The sequence below is a fragment of the Scaptodrosophila lebanonensis genome, unplaced genomic scaffold (genome assembly GCF_003285725.1).
Source record: "Scaptodrosophila lebanonensis strain 11010-0011.00,11010-0021.00 unplaced genomic scaffold, SlebRS2 tig00000098-arrow-pilon, whole genome shotgun sequence".
Classification (NCBI taxonomy): domain Eukaryota; kingdom Metazoa; phylum Arthropoda; class Insecta; order Diptera; family Drosophilidae; genus Scaptodrosophila; species Scaptodrosophila lebanonensis.
In genome coordinates this window covers 2,450,433-2,468,021 of record NW_022060568.1, presented here as the reverse complement: position 1 = coordinate 2,468,021, position 17,589 = coordinate 2,450,433, and the positions used below count along the sequence as shown (strand labels likewise).

Here is a 17,589-nt window from a genome sequence, read left to right as displayed (position 1 = left end):
CGCAAAGCTGGCCGCTATCTTAACAAGCAATATAGAGAAACAAAAACAAAAAACAAAAACCTTTTGGCAAAAGTAGCTTCCTTCTCTGCCTTTCTATGCATCTTCTTTCTTCTGCAAAAACTGCACGCTTTCCATATTTTCTTCCATATATTTTCAAATGTACGTGTATATTCAATTACCCATATTTAAATATTTGTGTTTGGCTAAAAGGCGAATGCGATGGAGCAGTTCAATCCTACGAAAGCTACCAAGGCACAAATATCTGAACTGAAAAAGCCCGAAGCTTTAGCCACCATTGTAGATGATTATCAGCGTCCTGTCTTAGAAAAATATGAACCTGTCGATATCGAGAAAACCAAACCAGAAACCCCCGTACCCGCCATTAACACTCCGGAAAGCAAGACACCCGAAGTCAAATTGCCTGTAGAAGCGCCAAAGGTAAGCACTACACCATCTGGCTATCGCCTAGACGCTTACGATTGTTCACACAATGCTAAAGAACTTTGTAGGACGCCGACTACATAGCTGAAGAATTAGAATATTGTGTGGCTTACCGCGACTCTGTGTTGCAGCAGAGGTGCCATCAGCATCAGCATTGGCCGCAGCCTCAGAATTGGCATCAGTGGGATTTTTTAATATACATTTTTTTTTATTTAGTAGGCCGATCATAAAAATTCAAGGTTGACTCCTTCCAGTATAAATAGAGCGGCATTATCATAGTCTTCATAAAACTGTGCGTATTTTTAGGTATCTTTTGGACTGATGTTGTTAGTTATTTTATATTTTTGATATTTCTATTTATTCTATGTATATGATATATACATATATATTCATATTTTTTCATATGCTTATAACTTGTGCACACGCACACACACACACGCCCGCACGCACACGAATATGTATGTACATACATCTGTACATATGTATGTAGGTATGTCTGTGTCTGTTCTCGTCAACATGCAATAGAAAAATGAATACTGTTTTTCTCGTGAGGTTGGAGGCGGGTTTCTTTCAAAATGTCGTCGAGGTGACTCGTTTCGATATGTTTGAGCAGATTACACAATAGATATATACATACAAATATTTTTATGCATAAATATATATGTACATGCATATATAAATATATATATATATATATATATACATTTATATTTTTATATTTAATGTGTTGAAAATCTTTTGTCAAAAACATGCATACCTCTAGCTATCCAAATGTCTGCTGTCTGTCTTCTCTTGTCGTTCATGACAAACGGTTGATATTGGAGCACATTTTTTTGTTGTTGTTTTTTTTTTATCAAAACTAAAACTGAAAGTGGAAAGTGGAAAGTGACAAAAGTCGAAGACAACACGAACATGCAAAGCCTCGCGTAGTACTAATTATTGCAGTTCTCAAATGAGCTCTCCAAACTCATAGGACTATCAGTTCTTTCCATACATTCAACACATACTTGTAATGGCCACGATTAGAGTAACTGCGGCTCCGGTGCGTAATTCAATTACACTCATTACCTGTACAAAGTGACATTGACCCATTGAACCACTAAAACAGAATTCCAGTGCATGTGTACGCAAAATATGTGAATATTTTGCAACTGTAAATACTATACTTGGTACATTCGTACACAGAGATCGCGTGTGAAAAATAAACAGTACAAGTATATAGATAAGTAATCATACATACATCTATGCAATACTCCCCCACATACGGATATAAATTTCTAGCAGACCATTCAAGATTCTCGGCCCCCATCACGCAGGGATATGGGTTGTTGGTCGGAATCGATGTGATATTTAACAAATTTCTTCTTTACATTTAGGATGATAAGCCAAAGGCACCCAGAATGCAGCCGCCTGCCCCTGGCGAGCCGCCAAAGATCGAGGTGATTCGTGAGAAACGCCCATCACTTGCCCCAGAGCCGCCCAGTCGTCGTGGCTCCCTTATTCCACCAGCCGATACGGGTCGACGACCATCGCTCATTATTAATGACGAGGTAATTTGGTTTATACATACACCCATAACCATATATATAGTATATATAGAAAACAACAACAACAACAACAACATCTCGGAAAGAACAACTTATGCTCTTCACTTGACCAAAATGCGAACCATTTCCTCATTGGGAGGAGGAAAGCATTAACGAGGGCAACTGAATTGCATAAGTGTCCAAAACTGTCATTTCAAATATATATATATATATATACATATATACATATACATATATATATATATCTAGGACATGACATTGATAACACTATCGGTTACTGTAGTACGAGTTGATTATTTTGAAAGTTCATGTATATACCAACATAGTCGCAAGCATTTCGTGATTAGAACTCCCTATTGCTTATTTGCTTACCAAATGGCATAAATGCATATGAACTTGGTACACACTCGTATTGAATTATCACATAAAAAACATGTAGAAGTCCCCTCAGAAGTCCCATGCCTTTACCTCACTCTACTTATAATAATATCCACATACATTCCAGAGCGACCTATTTAAAGCTACATAATACATTATATATAAATTGAAAGAGTTTTTTTTTCTTTTGTATAAATTTACAAAATATTTTGATTCCATTTCGTATTAAATAGAATTTCATTGTATACATACATGTGTATATACTTATAAGTATGTAGTAAGTAATGCCGGCCGGCACAATCGCAGTAGTAGCCCCCATCCCCGTGGCCGAGGGGTTGCAAGTAATGAGTAGCGAGCGGCTTTGAGTCGAACAAATACATATACTTAATTAGCTCTTTGTTTGCCCAAAATCGTATCGTTTCGTATGTAGTCTCGTAACTATGTTTGGAGTCACATGTTGTAGAAGATTTAAAGAATAAAAACAAACCGTATAGTAGTAGACTATGCACCCGATAATTGTGCGTTCTAGACTGTGTCACCGATGGCTCTGACTCGAGTCATTTGTGCCTAACAGATTTGCCTGTTTGTAGTAAATAATTACATGTATTAGTTATTCACTTTTATGTATCGTACCTAATGCCAATATTTCCTGTGTTCCCCTTCTATGTATATGACAAAAAAACAAAAAAAAAAAAAACAAATTGTATATTTAACAAAAAACCACCACAACACAATTAAATAACCAAAACCAAATCCAACAAAATCACCAACCAACAACAACAAAACAAAACAACACACTGTTCTTCATTTTGTTTGTGCCTGCCATCTGCACCTGTGTAACTGAACCGATCAACCGATCAATCGATAAACAACCAATCAACCAACCAATCAACCAACCAATCAACCAAACCAATCAACAACAACCAACAATAATGTGCCCAAAATATCAAAAACAATGTTACACAAACAAATGCATACCCTACTTGCCTACAATCAACCAAATCAACCAAATCAAAACAAAACCACATATGGCACATTATCTATATCACATACACCACCAAACACCACCAACCACTGCCAACCGCCAACCCACAAAACCGTAGAAGAAACTCCGCCCCGGCGAAGTCCTGGACTCACGGGTAAGATACGCTTTATTTGCTTAAAACCTACCACAATGCATATTTTCTAGTCTTAGCCTCATGGGATAATATGAAAATAGGTGTAGGACATTTAGGATATGAATGAAAGCTTATTATACATACTATAGATATGTATTAAAAATTAGGTCATTTAACTAAAACTTAATACTTGGCAATCTTTTAATAACCCATAGCGACGTACAATTGCAACAATCGCTAGATATATGCAATCGATCTAACGAACGAATTCACTCTAGCGGAATATCGGGAGCACTTGTTATCCTCGTTTCTGTTTCTGATTCAGATTTAGATTCAGATTCTGTTTCATTTGAATGACCCACGCACTTGGCACTTGGCAGCCAACTGTTTAAGAACTGATGTATTTAGCTTGGGGGTCCCAGAGACCCCGCCTCATGACCCCGCTGTTGTCTCTCCAACGCGCTCTAATGATCTAAACGCGATGCCCTGGCTAATAATAGACTTAACGCGCTTACCTTCGTGTGGGCCAAGCTATGTGCATATGCATATTTTTATATATAAATACCTACCTACATATATATATTATATTCGTATGCTTGCAAATCCATGCACACACCACAATGCACCAAAAAAAGTATACTATGTACATACTCGTATATACTATATAGCCATTGTACTTATGTACAAGTACATATGTGTCTAGTATAGGCTCTGTGTAGGTATGTTTGTATGTTTCTCCTTATGTACACGCCCTTCAAATGCTAGGTTTCATATTTTTGTGTGCTGCAAATACAATTACAAATATGTATAAATAAGAATCCGAACGCAAATGCAACAATTTATATAAGTGGTTTAGCTATAAAGAAAGAATATTTGAAATAGATTTCAAATAGATAGATAGATAGATATATAGATGTGTGTGCATATTGTATGCAAAAAATGCAATTTAATAATCAAACCTCGCACACCACCCTACATGCGTACATGTTTGTGTATGTGTATGTATGTATGATATATGCTTTTTAGCTATATCTATAGTTATCGCTATACAAGTAGTCTATAACTATACATATGTACATGTCACACATGTGTGTATTTGTGCGTGTGTGAGAATATAGATCGAAATAAATGGCTGCTATTTATTGCTTCTGCTTGCAGCTGAAATTCATGGCCAACAGACTTGGATTTCTATTTGATGCCAACACTTTTTTTGCGCCAATTTAATTAATATTCAGTTTAAAGTGTCGTGAGTAAAGAGTAGACGTGCATTGCCGCGAATATTGTGTGCCATACAATATCAATATCAGTATCAGTATCCGTATTAGTATCCGTATTCGTATCCATCCGTATTAGTATCCGTATTAGTATCCGTATTAGTAGCAGTGCTACGATCAGCAAGATGGGAAAATTTATTTGAAGTCAATAGGTGAAATGCTTTAAAAGTAAACCAATTCGAGAGTATTTGCCTCTTCTAGTAACTACTGTGTGGGCAGAGCTGACGACTAACTACTTGTATGTGATAGCACCTACTAAGTAGTAATGTACTTATTAATGACGATGATTCGTAGGTGGTGGTGTGAAGCGATTGTTTGTTGTTTTTTTTCTTTTTTTTTTTGTTAGTCGAAATTATCCAAAGATCGTTCCAATTGCCCCCTAAATCGTACAGTTCACAACCACATGCAGCACAGATACACACACACAAACACACAATCTTACACCCACCACACGCACACACACACACACACACACACACACACACACACACACACACACACACACACACACAGACATACATACATGCGCAGCAAATCAATTACATAAATGCAAAACAAAATGTATGTGCAATTGTTGTCCAGCATTTTAATTCGATTTAAAATATAAATATTCCAGTTGTTGAGGCCAGGCGAGGTCGGTGAAGGACAGGTGAGAGTTAGTTGTGCATTGCTTTATGTAGTGTTTGGTCTCATTTCTCCTAACACTTTGTGAGCCACTCGAAGAAGCTTACCCATCTATATATCTATATACACACGCACACACCCACACCCACACCCACACCTACACCCACACCAATACCAACACCAACATATACTACATGCATACAAAAGCAATTACAAATCCGTAGTTGATTCAAAAAGGATTACTCACACCGACAGTAAATTACAGTAGTTTTGTTGTTATTTGATTCGAAACAAAAATAAAAAGCATTTAGCATTATTACATTAATTTTTTATTAGTTATTCTTCTTCTTTTGAATATGTATATCATACTATTCGTGTTACTTATTGCCTCTATCTCCATACATATACATATGTAGTGGAGAGCGGTGCTACCAAAAAGGACGAAACGCAAATTGAAATCTATTTATGGCTTAAACAATTTGCGTGAGAGACTTGCTCGAGTTGCTAATAAGACGCTAAGCCTGATTATCTATTTGCACTGCATAACCAAAAATCAAAATAACACAAATAACTAGTATAATGCACATCTACAAGAACAATACTAATCCCAAAATGTATTGAACCAGATGGAAACCTCACTTATCTATTGGTGCCCATCATAGTACATAATACATAATACAAGATGATTTGATTGATCTGTGTTTGACTCAGATGCATTCGAACGATACCAAGGATTCTCAGATTCAGATTCTTATAGGAGTAGTTAGGCCTACTTATGTGTGTGATTTAACGAGGTTGGACGATTGAAGAGCTGCTATTGGAGCGACGCATAACCGGACTAGATTCTCTAGAACGTTGAAATTGTGATTGGTGGTGTATTAACCGATTTTTGAATTGTTTCTCTCTTTTTTTTTACTACTTCACAACATACTAGAAGAAACAACATCGACCCGGCGAAATGGGTGACACTAAACAGGTCTTAAATCGTGATCGAACGATCACATTTGCTCTCAATTGTTTTCGTTTGTTTTCTTGTTCGCCAATGATGCTAATTGTATAAAGAAAAGACGTATATAACATTAAATAGTTATAGAGCATATCTTGTAAATAAAGTTTCACAAACATGAGTACAACAATCACACGTGTATGTATGTACATAATGTATTTGTGTATGTTTCAATTGTAAATAATACCCATAGGTGAAATGGATTTAGCCCAAAATCCCGAAACTACTCGAAGGACAACAACCAACATTTACCAACATACGAGTTTCAAATTTACGAAAGAACAGACCTCAAACTATGTACAAACCATTCCATTTTGTACTAAAGTCTTCATATATTGCATCTGTCTGTCAGTCTGGATTCGATTTGGTTGTCATTATCTGAACAGATCGTTGCTAGATTTGTAATCATGTCGAATCCTAGAAGCACTTAGTATTAGGACTGCAACTCTTAACTACAAACTGATATCGAATTTTTCAATAACTATACATTTTCAAATGGCTTTCTACAATTCCTTAGTTTAAGTTTCAGTCGATAAAAAAACCCCTTATTGAAAAAACTAAAAACTAAACATTTGATAATTTTGCTAACATATTCTATAAGAAAAAGAATTGAGAATTGCATATGAAATATGTGATGCAGGATATTATTATACTAATGTACATAATATCAATTGCGATCGCTTTGCTATAAATAACAACCTAACGTACGAGTAGCTATTCTATATACAAGTACTTACAAACATTCCCAACTGATAATTATCGATCTTAACTCATAGTATTATTCCCATTCTGCATATGTTTTACTTTGCATAGTAGATTTTTATACAGCTTTATGTTTAGTTTGGTACTCGTAGTTGGCATAGTTTGTCGCCCTTTTCCCTAGAATTTCGATTTTTTGTTTGTATGTAATCCGTAGTTTTAAACAATTTTTTCGATCAATAATAAAGAATTGAATGTTCCACGAGTGTCTGTGACTATGACTAATCGATTTTGTCTCCTTCTATTTGTTTACGTGCTTGTCTCCCATATGTTGTGTGTGATTGGCCATAACAGAGGAGACGACCCTCGATCGATGTGCGCCGTCCCAGCGTACAGGACTTGGAGGACCTTATCAATAAGCCATCGACTCCATTGCGCGATGTCGGCGATGGCGGTCCACCCGCTATTGTTGATGTCCAGGAGTCCTACTCAGTGGTCGAAGGTATGTACTGCCCCCCCCCCCCCCCCCCCCCCCCCCCCCCCTTCTTTCTCTCTCTCTCTCTGTGTAGCAGAAGAACCATTCCAGAATCTATCATGAAACACTCTATTTAATCTAATGTTTTGTCATATCTCACATTTGAATAATAATCCGACAGTTTGGTGGATATATGTACATGCATTACATTGTTCTTGACTAACGAGTTTAACAATTGTATTTGTTTTACACATTTTTTTCGTGCCCATAAACATATAGACTCGACGGCCTACCTTACGGTCGGTGTCGAGGGTAATCCGGCACCCACATTCAAGTTCTACAAAGGAGTTAGTGAGATTCTTGAAGGCGGACGTTATAAGTTCCTAACAGATGGACAAACAAACACAATTACTCTGTGTATGCGTAAGTGCAAGCCCAACGATGAAGGCAAATATAAGGTCGTTGTCTCGAACATACACGGCGAAGACTCGGCTGAGATGCAGCTATATGTCTCCGATTCTAGTGGCATGGATTTCCGTGCCATGCTTAAGAAACGTCGTTATCAAAAATGGGACAAAGAAGAACAAGATCCCAATTGGGGAGATCTTAAAGAAACTGAAAAACCGTTACCTGCTCTTAAAAAAGTTGAAAGGGTAAGAAGCAGATTGTATATGCGCTTTGCTTTCATTTGCAATTTCCAAACAATAACCCAATGGTAGTTTTAGTCGGGTTGGCAAGTAGACGCGAACAGGACTGCGCTTTCCACATCCAGTGCACTATATATATTACTACAATTAAGGCACTTATAGTATATAGCCTCATAGATGCTTTCTATGCGTAAATTCGAGAGGGCCCTTCAAAGTTTGCTCAATCCCTTTTCAGTATTACATCATTTCTTAATTATAGGCATGCAAGAATTATAAGTACCTATAAAAAAAATAATAATACGCCTTACAAGATTATATGAGGGAACACCTGAAGAAACTAACTGCCCCCCAAAATATAACCGCAATGACTTAAAACCACTTATGATGAGCAAACTTTCCGAAGGGCTTGCTATATACTTATATTTGAAGCTATCGACGTAGAGTATTTTAATTTGTTATGAAAAGCACATATTCATCGAAAAACTTAAACCATCATGCCAGCCGATGCTATTTATATTTACCAACCATAAGTAAATATCTTCAATTCACAATAATATCGACTCCGAAATACAAGCCATACATCAAAAAGGCATCATCATAACTAGGGAGCAACATTTCAGATTGTATTGCATTCCAACTAGGCCAAGATTTAAGAGGAAGATATACTCGTGAATTACAAATATGGTTTGATGGGCCAACTTCAGTTGCATACATTTAAAACTATGTATGTGTAGGGCGCAAATTGCTACTTTCTCATATGATCTATCACTTCTATTCATTATATGATATGCAAATTAGACGCAAACATCACGTAGACCATCTTTGGCTGAGTTGATCCCAGATTGGCCAACGTTGCATCCGTTTCGACGTGAGGAGGTGCGCTTTAAAAATGTCTATTATAATTCTAATACTTAATATAGGTATATCGTGTGTACAATACCGAAACCAACAACAACAACAACAAACCTTTTACAGTGACAAGAATAAATCTTGTTTTTTGGCAATTTTGCAACAAAGTGAAACCTTTTTAATTTTATGCGATTCCATTTCTAAACTTTGTATACAGAACAGTATCTAAGTAGGTAGCGAGTTTAATGGAATCTCAGAGTATCTCTGTCCTACTCTCTCTCTCTCTCTTTTCTTATCTGTCTTGGCGCAAGTATAACTTCTTTTTTATAATTTTCTTTTCTGCAATAAACAAAAAAAAAAAAAAGAACAGAGCCGGGCCGTAGCACGGTGTTGAACTGATGTTTGCATTTTGCGATTTTTTCGGCATTAAGTTTGGCATCGAATCGGGTCATCTCATGTGCACCGTAACACAAAAAGTTGGAACACAACTCCACAACCTGTCCCAACATAAATGCTTCTTTCTCATCAAATACATTACCTTTCGTCCCTCAGTTAATAACAATTTTGTCGCTCCGATCTATGGGATCTACTTATGTACTACTTCCTGCATGCCAAAAAAAAAAGAGCTTTAAGTTTGAATTTTCATTGCCGCTGCTTATTTTTGCACTTGACGCGCTCGCCGATTTGACAGCGGTTATCAAACGTTGCATTCGATATACGACTTAGGCATTAAAAAGATATGCTTAGTATCTAATGGCGGTATACCCCGTATATCCGCAAATATGGCAGCACTCCTCAGAAACTTATTGATGGTGATTGGTGTTTTTTTCCCTATTCTATTCTGTAGATTACATTTTAATTTATTTTTATATTCGGATGGAGGAGAACATTATTCGAAATTCCCTTTGGGAGAAGCACCAGAAACGCCAACAATAATATTTTGGGGAGTGAACAGCCAATTAATTTCATAGCCGTGTATGCATAGATTTTATATTTTTCTCATGAATGTGGAAACATTTTGAGCGTAATATTTCCATATTTATGGGCATGCATGTGCAAACGGGCAACTCAGTAATTGGTCAGTTTTGACTTTTGTCAGTACACCTTGGAAAACCTTTAAAAGATATCTCTCTTTTTATTATATCCCCTTACTCCCATTCAAGAAGGAGAGCTCTTGAATTAAGCTTCACAGAAGCATCGCCCAAACAACCTACATATGTACCCAAGGTGTGCCAAAAATAAAACTTTCCAATTACAGTGGTTACCCCTCTTTATATGTTCTATATGGTACTAAAAAAACAAGTACGTTTTGCGATCCTAAACGATTTTAGGATTTTGTAATTACATACAGTATTTGTTTTTTGAAAAACATTTTGCGAAAAAGCATAAGAAATAATTATAGCGCACATATGGATTTCACAACTGGTGTCCTTAGACATCTGTATAAGAGTTTATATGTGTGCATATATTATTTACTAATATCAATCAGAAATGTAAATCAAAGAAAGATTATTAATCGTATATCAAATCGATTGTCGTTTGACATCTTTACCCATTTTTGACAACGCAATAAAAAAAAAATCGCGAATCCGATTGCTACATGAGCCCAGAAGGTGGAGTCGTTCCTAAGTCCTCTCATCGATCAATTTGCCAAGGAAGGCAAGGATAAGAAGGTTGTGTTTGAAGCAAGATTCAGCAAGCCCAACTGCAAGGCCAAATGGCTGTTCAGGAAGGAGGAGGTGTTCACTGGCAGCAAATTCAAGTTCAAGAACGAGAACGATACCTATCAGCTGATAATTACGACACCCAAGGTGGAGGACACTGGCAAGTACACCATCGAAATCGGCGGTGTGTCCAGCACGGCGTTCCTCAACGTCGAAGAGGCTGATCCCTCATATACCTTCACTAAGCCGCTCAAGAAGAAGCTCGAAGGATTCACCGAACACGAAACGACCTTGGAGTGCTCCGTAAGCAGCAGCATGGCCAATGTGCACTGGTTCAAGGATAACAAAAAGATCGAGTCTGATGATCCTCGTTATTTGATCTCTAAAGATATTAATGGCAACCTTAAGTTGATTATTAAGGAGTCGGTGCTGGAGGATTCTGGCCAGTACAGATGTCAATTGGACAAGCAGCCCGACAAGACCGAGTGCGCTCTCAAAGTTGTTGAGTATCCTTACAAGTTTGTTAAGGTTCTAAAATCACAACAGTGCATTGAGAAGGACACCGTTACTCTGGCCTGTGAGATCGACGATGCACAGGGCGAAGTTCAATGGTTCCGCAACAATGAAGAAATCAAGCCAGATAAACGCATGCAGATCGTTAAGGAAGGTCGCAAGCGTAAACTTATTATTAAGGACTGCAAGGTTACCGATGCTGGCCAATTCAAGTGCACAACTAATGCTGATAAGACTGAAGCTGAAATAATAATTAACTGTAAGTGCTTATCGAGTATGCCCCAACTTCACAGTTATAAGTCCAAAATGTATTTACTTCTAGATCAAAATCGCTTTAACAAAAAGCTCAAGGATACAGATGCCGTGGAGCGTGAGAAATTGGTACTCGATGTCGAGCTTCAAGACCAAACTGCACCATGCGATTGGAAATTCAATGGAGAGCCGATAGTGCCGAGCGATCGCATCGAAATCAAGAACTTGGGTGGTGGTAAACATCAATTGATTTTCAATAATTTAGAACTGACTGATCAGGGCGAAATCACGTGTGAGTCGGGACAACTAACGTCGTCATGCAAGCTGTCCGTGCGCAAGGGAGAGAGCAGGCCCAACATTGACTGTCCAGAAGAGTTTGCTGGCCCAATAAGTGCGCCTGTAATCATAGAAGTACCATACAAAGGTAAATACCACTTTCTTTATTTGTTTTAGCCCGAATATAAGTATGTAAATAATGTCTTCGTTCGTGAATAGTAAGCGGTACCAAACAATCTCCTGTTGAGGCCAAATTGGTCAAGGATGGCAAGCCATTGCCTGTTAAAGATGTTGAGGTGGCTATTACAGATGATAAAGTCACATTCAAAATCAAGAAACCATCCAGGGATATGTCAGGCCCGTATCAAATCAAGTTATCGAACGCACAAGGAGAGGATACCAAAGATGTCAAAATTACTTGCCAAGATGTTCCTCAGCCACCGCAAGATGTTGATGTCACAGATGTGTATCAAACATCTTGTGTTGTGAACTTCAAACCACCTCCCGATGATGGAGGCACTCCACTGACCAAATACATTATTGAACGGCAAGATCTTAGTAAGAAACAAGGCTGGGAACCTGTCGCTGAAGTTTTGCCAAGTGAACCATGTTCCAAGAAAATTGAGGACTTAGTGCCAAAGAAGCAGTACAGATTCCGCATACGTGCTGTAAATAAAATTGGCCCATCAGATCCGGCCACCTTCAAGAATTCAATTCTTGCCAAGGATCCATGGGATGAGCCTGGCAAGCCCAAAGATGTTGACCTTACCGATTGGGATAAGGATCATGCCGATCTTAAATGGGAAGCACCAGATAGCGATGGTGGAGATCCCATCACATCCTATGTCATTGAGTACAAAGAGAAGTTCTCAAATGATTGGGTGGCCGGTAAAGAAGTGCCTGGAGATGCTAGAGCAGGCACCGTTGATGGACTTAAAGAGGGCCAGCAGTACGAATTTCGAGTCCGTGCTGTTAATCGGGCAGGGCCTGGCGAACCTAGCGACAAAACAAAAGCCATTATTGCGAAGTGCCGTTTCGTCAAACCATTCCTTGTTGGCGATGGCCTCAAAAATATCACGGTCAAGAAAGGACAAACCGTACGCTATGATATTAAATACGATGGTGAGCCTGAACCAACGGCAACATGGGTGAAGGGCACCGAAAACGTGAAGTTCGACAACCAGCGCATTTGTCTGGAACAACTGGAACGTAACTCGTCAATAACTATCAAGAAAGCTATCCGTGGCGATACTGGCAAATATAAATTGGTTTTGACAAATAGCTCAGGCACCATTGAGTCTGAGGCTCAAGTCATAGTCTTGGATCGCCCATTGGCTCCGGGTGGTCCATTCGAACCCGAAGAAGTTCGCGCCAATCATATCAAGATGAAGTGGAAGCGACCTCAAGACGACGGTGGCTGTGAAATCACCGGCTACGCCCTTGAGCGCATGGATGAAGAAACGGGTCGTTGGATTCCAGCCGGAGAGGTTGGTCCCGATGAGACCTCCTTCGACTTCAAGGGACTTACACCAAACAAGAAATACAAGTTCCGTGTCAAAGCCATCAACAAAGAGGGCGAATCTGAGCCACTTGAGACAACCGACGCCATTGAAGCCAAGAATCCCTACGACCCACCAAGTCCACCTAGTCAGCCAACTATCGACGATTACGATAACAAGAGTGTGTCACTTAAGTGGAAGAGACCGCCCTCCGATGGTGGTCGCCCAGTTACTCACTATATTGTTGAAATGAAGGACAAATTCTCGCCAACATGGACCGAAGTAGCCAAGACAGAAGATCCCACACCCGAATGTAAGGTTGAGGGACTTAAAGAGAAAATGGTTTATCAGTTTCGCGTACGCGCTGTCAACAAAGCTGGTGCTTCAGAGCCTTCGCAGCCCACTGATAACCATCTCTGCAAACACAGGAACCGTAAGTACTACAAAGCACTCTATCTATGTATAAAGGTCACTTTAATAAACGGCTTTTGGCTTAACATTCAATGCAGAGTGCACAAACAAACATGCTAGCTTAAAATACATCAATAGTGTCCACCATTAATCTACGAATATGTTTTAGTATTCGACGTAGATGATCACAAATGTACATACAAGTAGTATCTCCCGCAAAATACAATGTAATAATACAAATAATAATAATAATAAGATATAATATTCACGCACTTACCACATCTATTCAGTACGCATCGTTAAATATTTAAGATACTCGTATAATACAAGTATATCTCACACACCATCGTCCTGTAACGTGTTTTCCATAAATTCAATAATCTGCAAAAACAGATGGTAATTCCAGAAAGTATCAGCGTCCAATCAATTTATGTAGTAGCTATTAAAGATAATTGTATGATCGTGCTGTTCTCACAAAAGACGCATTAACACAAATCTAAATACGAGTAGTGGTAGTTGTAACAAAAAATATATAACAATTTTGTCTTTTTCATCGATCTTATCGAACAGGATATAATAATAATAATAATAAAATAATACTTGCATTACGTCTAAAAGTCAATATAATAAATCATTTAGCAACTTCACGCTTTAGCAATAGCAACTCATTTCGCCGCAAATCGTACCAGCTTTACTGCCAACGCTTTTAACACGTACGTAAGTGCTTTTGAGTCGCAGAAGCATATGTATTTAGCAGCATATATCTGAATCAACCGATCGACTGACAAATTTTTACCATTAAATCCATAGTTAAACCACAAATCGATAGATCCACATTCAAGCGCGTTACTATCAAGAGTGGTCGTACCCACAAGTGGTCGGTCGACGTTGTCGGCGAGCCTGTTCCAGAATTGCACTGGAGTTGGCGTGATGATGTGCCGCTCACGACAGGAGATCGGATTAAGATTGAAAATGTCGACTACCATACAGACTTTGTTATTACCAATGCCGTGCGCAAGGATAGCGGCTTCTACACTCTCAAGGCGGAAAATCGCAACGGTGTAGATCGTGAAACAGTTGAATTGGTTGTGCTCGGTAAGCCCAGTGCACCCAAAGGACCTCTTGCAGTCAGCGATGTTACCTCAACTGGCTGTAAATTGCAATGGAAAAAGCCAGAGGACGACGGCGGTGTTCCAATTAAGGAATACGTTGTTGAGAAAATGGATACAGCTACTGGAAAGTGGGTACGCGTTGGCCGCTCTCCAGGTGAGAAGGAGCCACCAAGCTTCGATGTGACAGGTCTCAATCCTGGATCTGAGTACATGTTCCGCGTCTCCGCTGTCAATGAGGAAGGTGACTCTGAGCCATTGACTACATTGGTTGGCGTTGTTGCCAAGGATCCATTCGATGAGCCCAACAAGCCCGGCACACCAGAGGTTACAGATTACGATAACCAAAGTGTCAGTCTCAAATGGACAGCACCCAATAACGATGGTGGTGCTCCAATTCAGAAATATATCATTGAAAAGAAGGACAAGAATAAGCCAGAATGGGAAAAGGCTATGGAAGTTCCCGGCGATCAGTTGGAGGCAACCGTAGCCGGCTTGCAAGAATATGGTGAATACCAGTTCCGCGTTATAGCTGTCAACAAGGCTGGTCCATCGCCACCATCGGACGCCAGCGTACCACAAATAGTGAAATACAAGAAGTGTAAGTATAAAAATCGTAAAAATTCCTACCACTCTTTAAGCAACTAATACCTATATCGATGTCTGTCTATTCAATCGGCCATTGCAGTGAAACCTCGCATCGACAGAACCAACTTGAAGCCTCTGCTAATTCGTGCTGGCAAGCCAATCAAGTACGACGTTAATGTACGCGGTGAACCTCCACCAACCATAACTTGGTTCCAGAACGATAAGGAGCTCAAGCCCGAGGATCTACCCAGCAATAGTGAAATTAAAAATGTTCCGTACAATACGAAAATTTCCATTATTGACACAGTCAGAAAACACACCGGCACATATAAAATTGTTGCTAAGAACGAACACGGTGAAGATGAAGCCACTGTGGAAGTTAACGTTTTGGCTCCACCTGGTAAGCCAAAGGGTCCACTGGCCGTTAAGGATATCACAAAAGATAGCTGTAAGCTGAAGTGGCAAAAACCAGAAGACGATGGTGGCAAGCCCATTACAGCATACCAAGTTGAGAAGTTCGATAAGAAACAAGGTCGTTGGGTACCTGTCGGTCGTACCTCTGGCAATGATACCGAACTTGATGTCAAGGGCCTTCAAGAAGGCCATGAGTATCAGTTTCGGGTCAAGGCCATCAATGAGGAAGGTGAATCAGAACCTTTGGAGACCGATGGCAGCATAGTGGCAAAGAATCCATATGATGCTGCCACCAAGCCAGGTACACCAAAGATTGAGGATTATAATGAGCATATGGTGAAATTGAAGTGGGAGCCGCCGAGGGATGATGGAGGTGCTCCAATTATTGGATATGTTATTGAAAAGAAGGATAAATTTTCACCAATTTGGGATGAGGTTCTCACTACAAGCGTAAGTTTGCCTGGCATTTCAAAGACATCACTTTACATCATACAAGTATCCTCGTACTAATGTCCACTTTATTATAGACGCCCACACCGGAGGCTACCGTTGAGGGCCTTACTGAAGGAAATGTGTACCAATTCCGCGTTCGCGCCCTCAACAAAGCTGGTCCTAGCGAGCCCAGTGATGCAACTGACCCTCATTTGGCCAAGCCCAGAAATCGTAAGATTACTTCCACTTTTTCAGCACCGATTGCAATGCCGTGTCAATTTTTAGCGCCTTCGTAATTGCTTTTATTTTAGCTATATTTTTTAATTATCCATTCTATATGCACATTTTTATGTTAAGCCAAATGTTGATGCTATCGTAAGTGGCTTAAAAAGCTTGCATTTTTCAATTTTCTCATATGAATAGATTATAATTTCAATGCCCATTAACCAATTTTAGTCAAACCATCCATCAATCGAGAAAAACTGAAGCCAGTCAAGGTGCATGCCGGTCAAACGGTTAAGTTTGATGTCGATGTCAAGGGTGAGCCAGCGCCTACGCTAACCTGGTTCTTCAAAGAGAAAGAAGTCACACCCTCTGGACAAGCACGATTGGATAACGAAGACTACAATACCAAATTTACTTTGTTGGATACCACTCGCAAGGAGTCTGGTGTTTATAAGCTCCGCGCAGAAAACATTAACGGCGTGGATGAGGCTGAGGTAGAGGTCATTATTTTGGACAAACCGTCCAAGCCAGAAGGCCCATTGGAAGTCTCAGACGTACACAAAGAAGGATGCAAGCTCAAATGGAAGAAACCAAAAGACGATGGTGGTGTTCCCATTACAAGCTATGTTGTCGAAAAAATGGATACTGCAACTGGCAAATGGGTGCCAGCTGGCTCTGTTGATCCCGAGAAAACTGAAATTGATGTCAAGGGCTTGGAACCAAACCACCGTTACCAGTTCCGTGTTAAGGCTGTTAATGAAGAGGGTGAATCTGAGCCACTTGAAACAGATTCTGCCATTGTGGCCAAGAATCCATTTGATGTGTCTGCACCACCTGGACTGCCTGAACTTGAAGACTGGGATGAACACCATGTCAAACTTAAGTGGGAACCACCAATTCGCGATGGAGGCTCTCCAATTACCAACTATATTATTGAAGTCATGGACAAAGACTCGGGAGAGTTTGTCAAAGCAGCTGAAACTGAGGGACCCATCTGCAAGGGTGTGGTTAAGAAACTCGAAGAAGGTCAGCAATATAAATTCCGTGTTCGTGCTGTAAATAAGGCCGGCCCCTCTGAGCCGTCAGAGCAAACCAACTGGCATACAGCTAAGCCTCGTTTCTGTAAGTCTAAAACGACGCCTCTTTCT

At 39.6% G+C, this 17,589-nt stretch overlaps 1 protein-coding gene across 18 annotated transcripts in view; it reads left to right on the top strand.

The window, feature by feature from the left end:
• The window catches only part of LOC115628004 (twitchin), a 51,963-nt gene that overhangs the window by 15,713 nt on the left and 18,661 nt on the right, over window positions 1-17,589 (top strand). For 13 of the 18 annotated variants that reach the window (XM_030523909.1, XM_030523917.1, XM_030523916.1 and 10 more), the window contains 11 exons: window positions 1,818-1,991; window positions 3,470-3,505; window positions 7,442-7,589; window positions 7,842-8,215; window positions 10,669-11,494; window positions 11,558-11,911; window positions 11,983-13,695; window positions 14,484-15,383; window positions 15,471-16,234; window positions 16,312-16,447; window positions 16,673-17,563. In XM_030523909.1, coding sequence (XP_030379769.1) covers window positions 1,818-1,991; window positions 3,470-3,505; window positions 7,442-7,589; window positions 7,842-8,215; window positions 10,669-11,494; window positions 11,558-11,911; window positions 11,983-13,695; window positions 14,484-15,383; window positions 15,471-16,234; window positions 16,312-16,447; window positions 16,673-17,563 — 6,316 coding nt within the window. Of the gene's footprint in view, window positions 1-1,817; window positions 1,992-3,469; window positions 3,506-6,319; window positions 6,359-7,441; window positions 7,590-7,841; window positions 8,216-10,668; window positions 11,495-11,557; window positions 11,912-11,982; window positions 13,696-14,483; window positions 15,384-15,470; window positions 16,235-16,311; window positions 16,448-16,672; window positions 17,564-17,589 lie in introns of all 18 variants that reach the window. The other 5 variants (XM_030523929.1, XM_030523914.1, XM_030523924.1 and 2 more) reach the window with 3 other exon arrangements.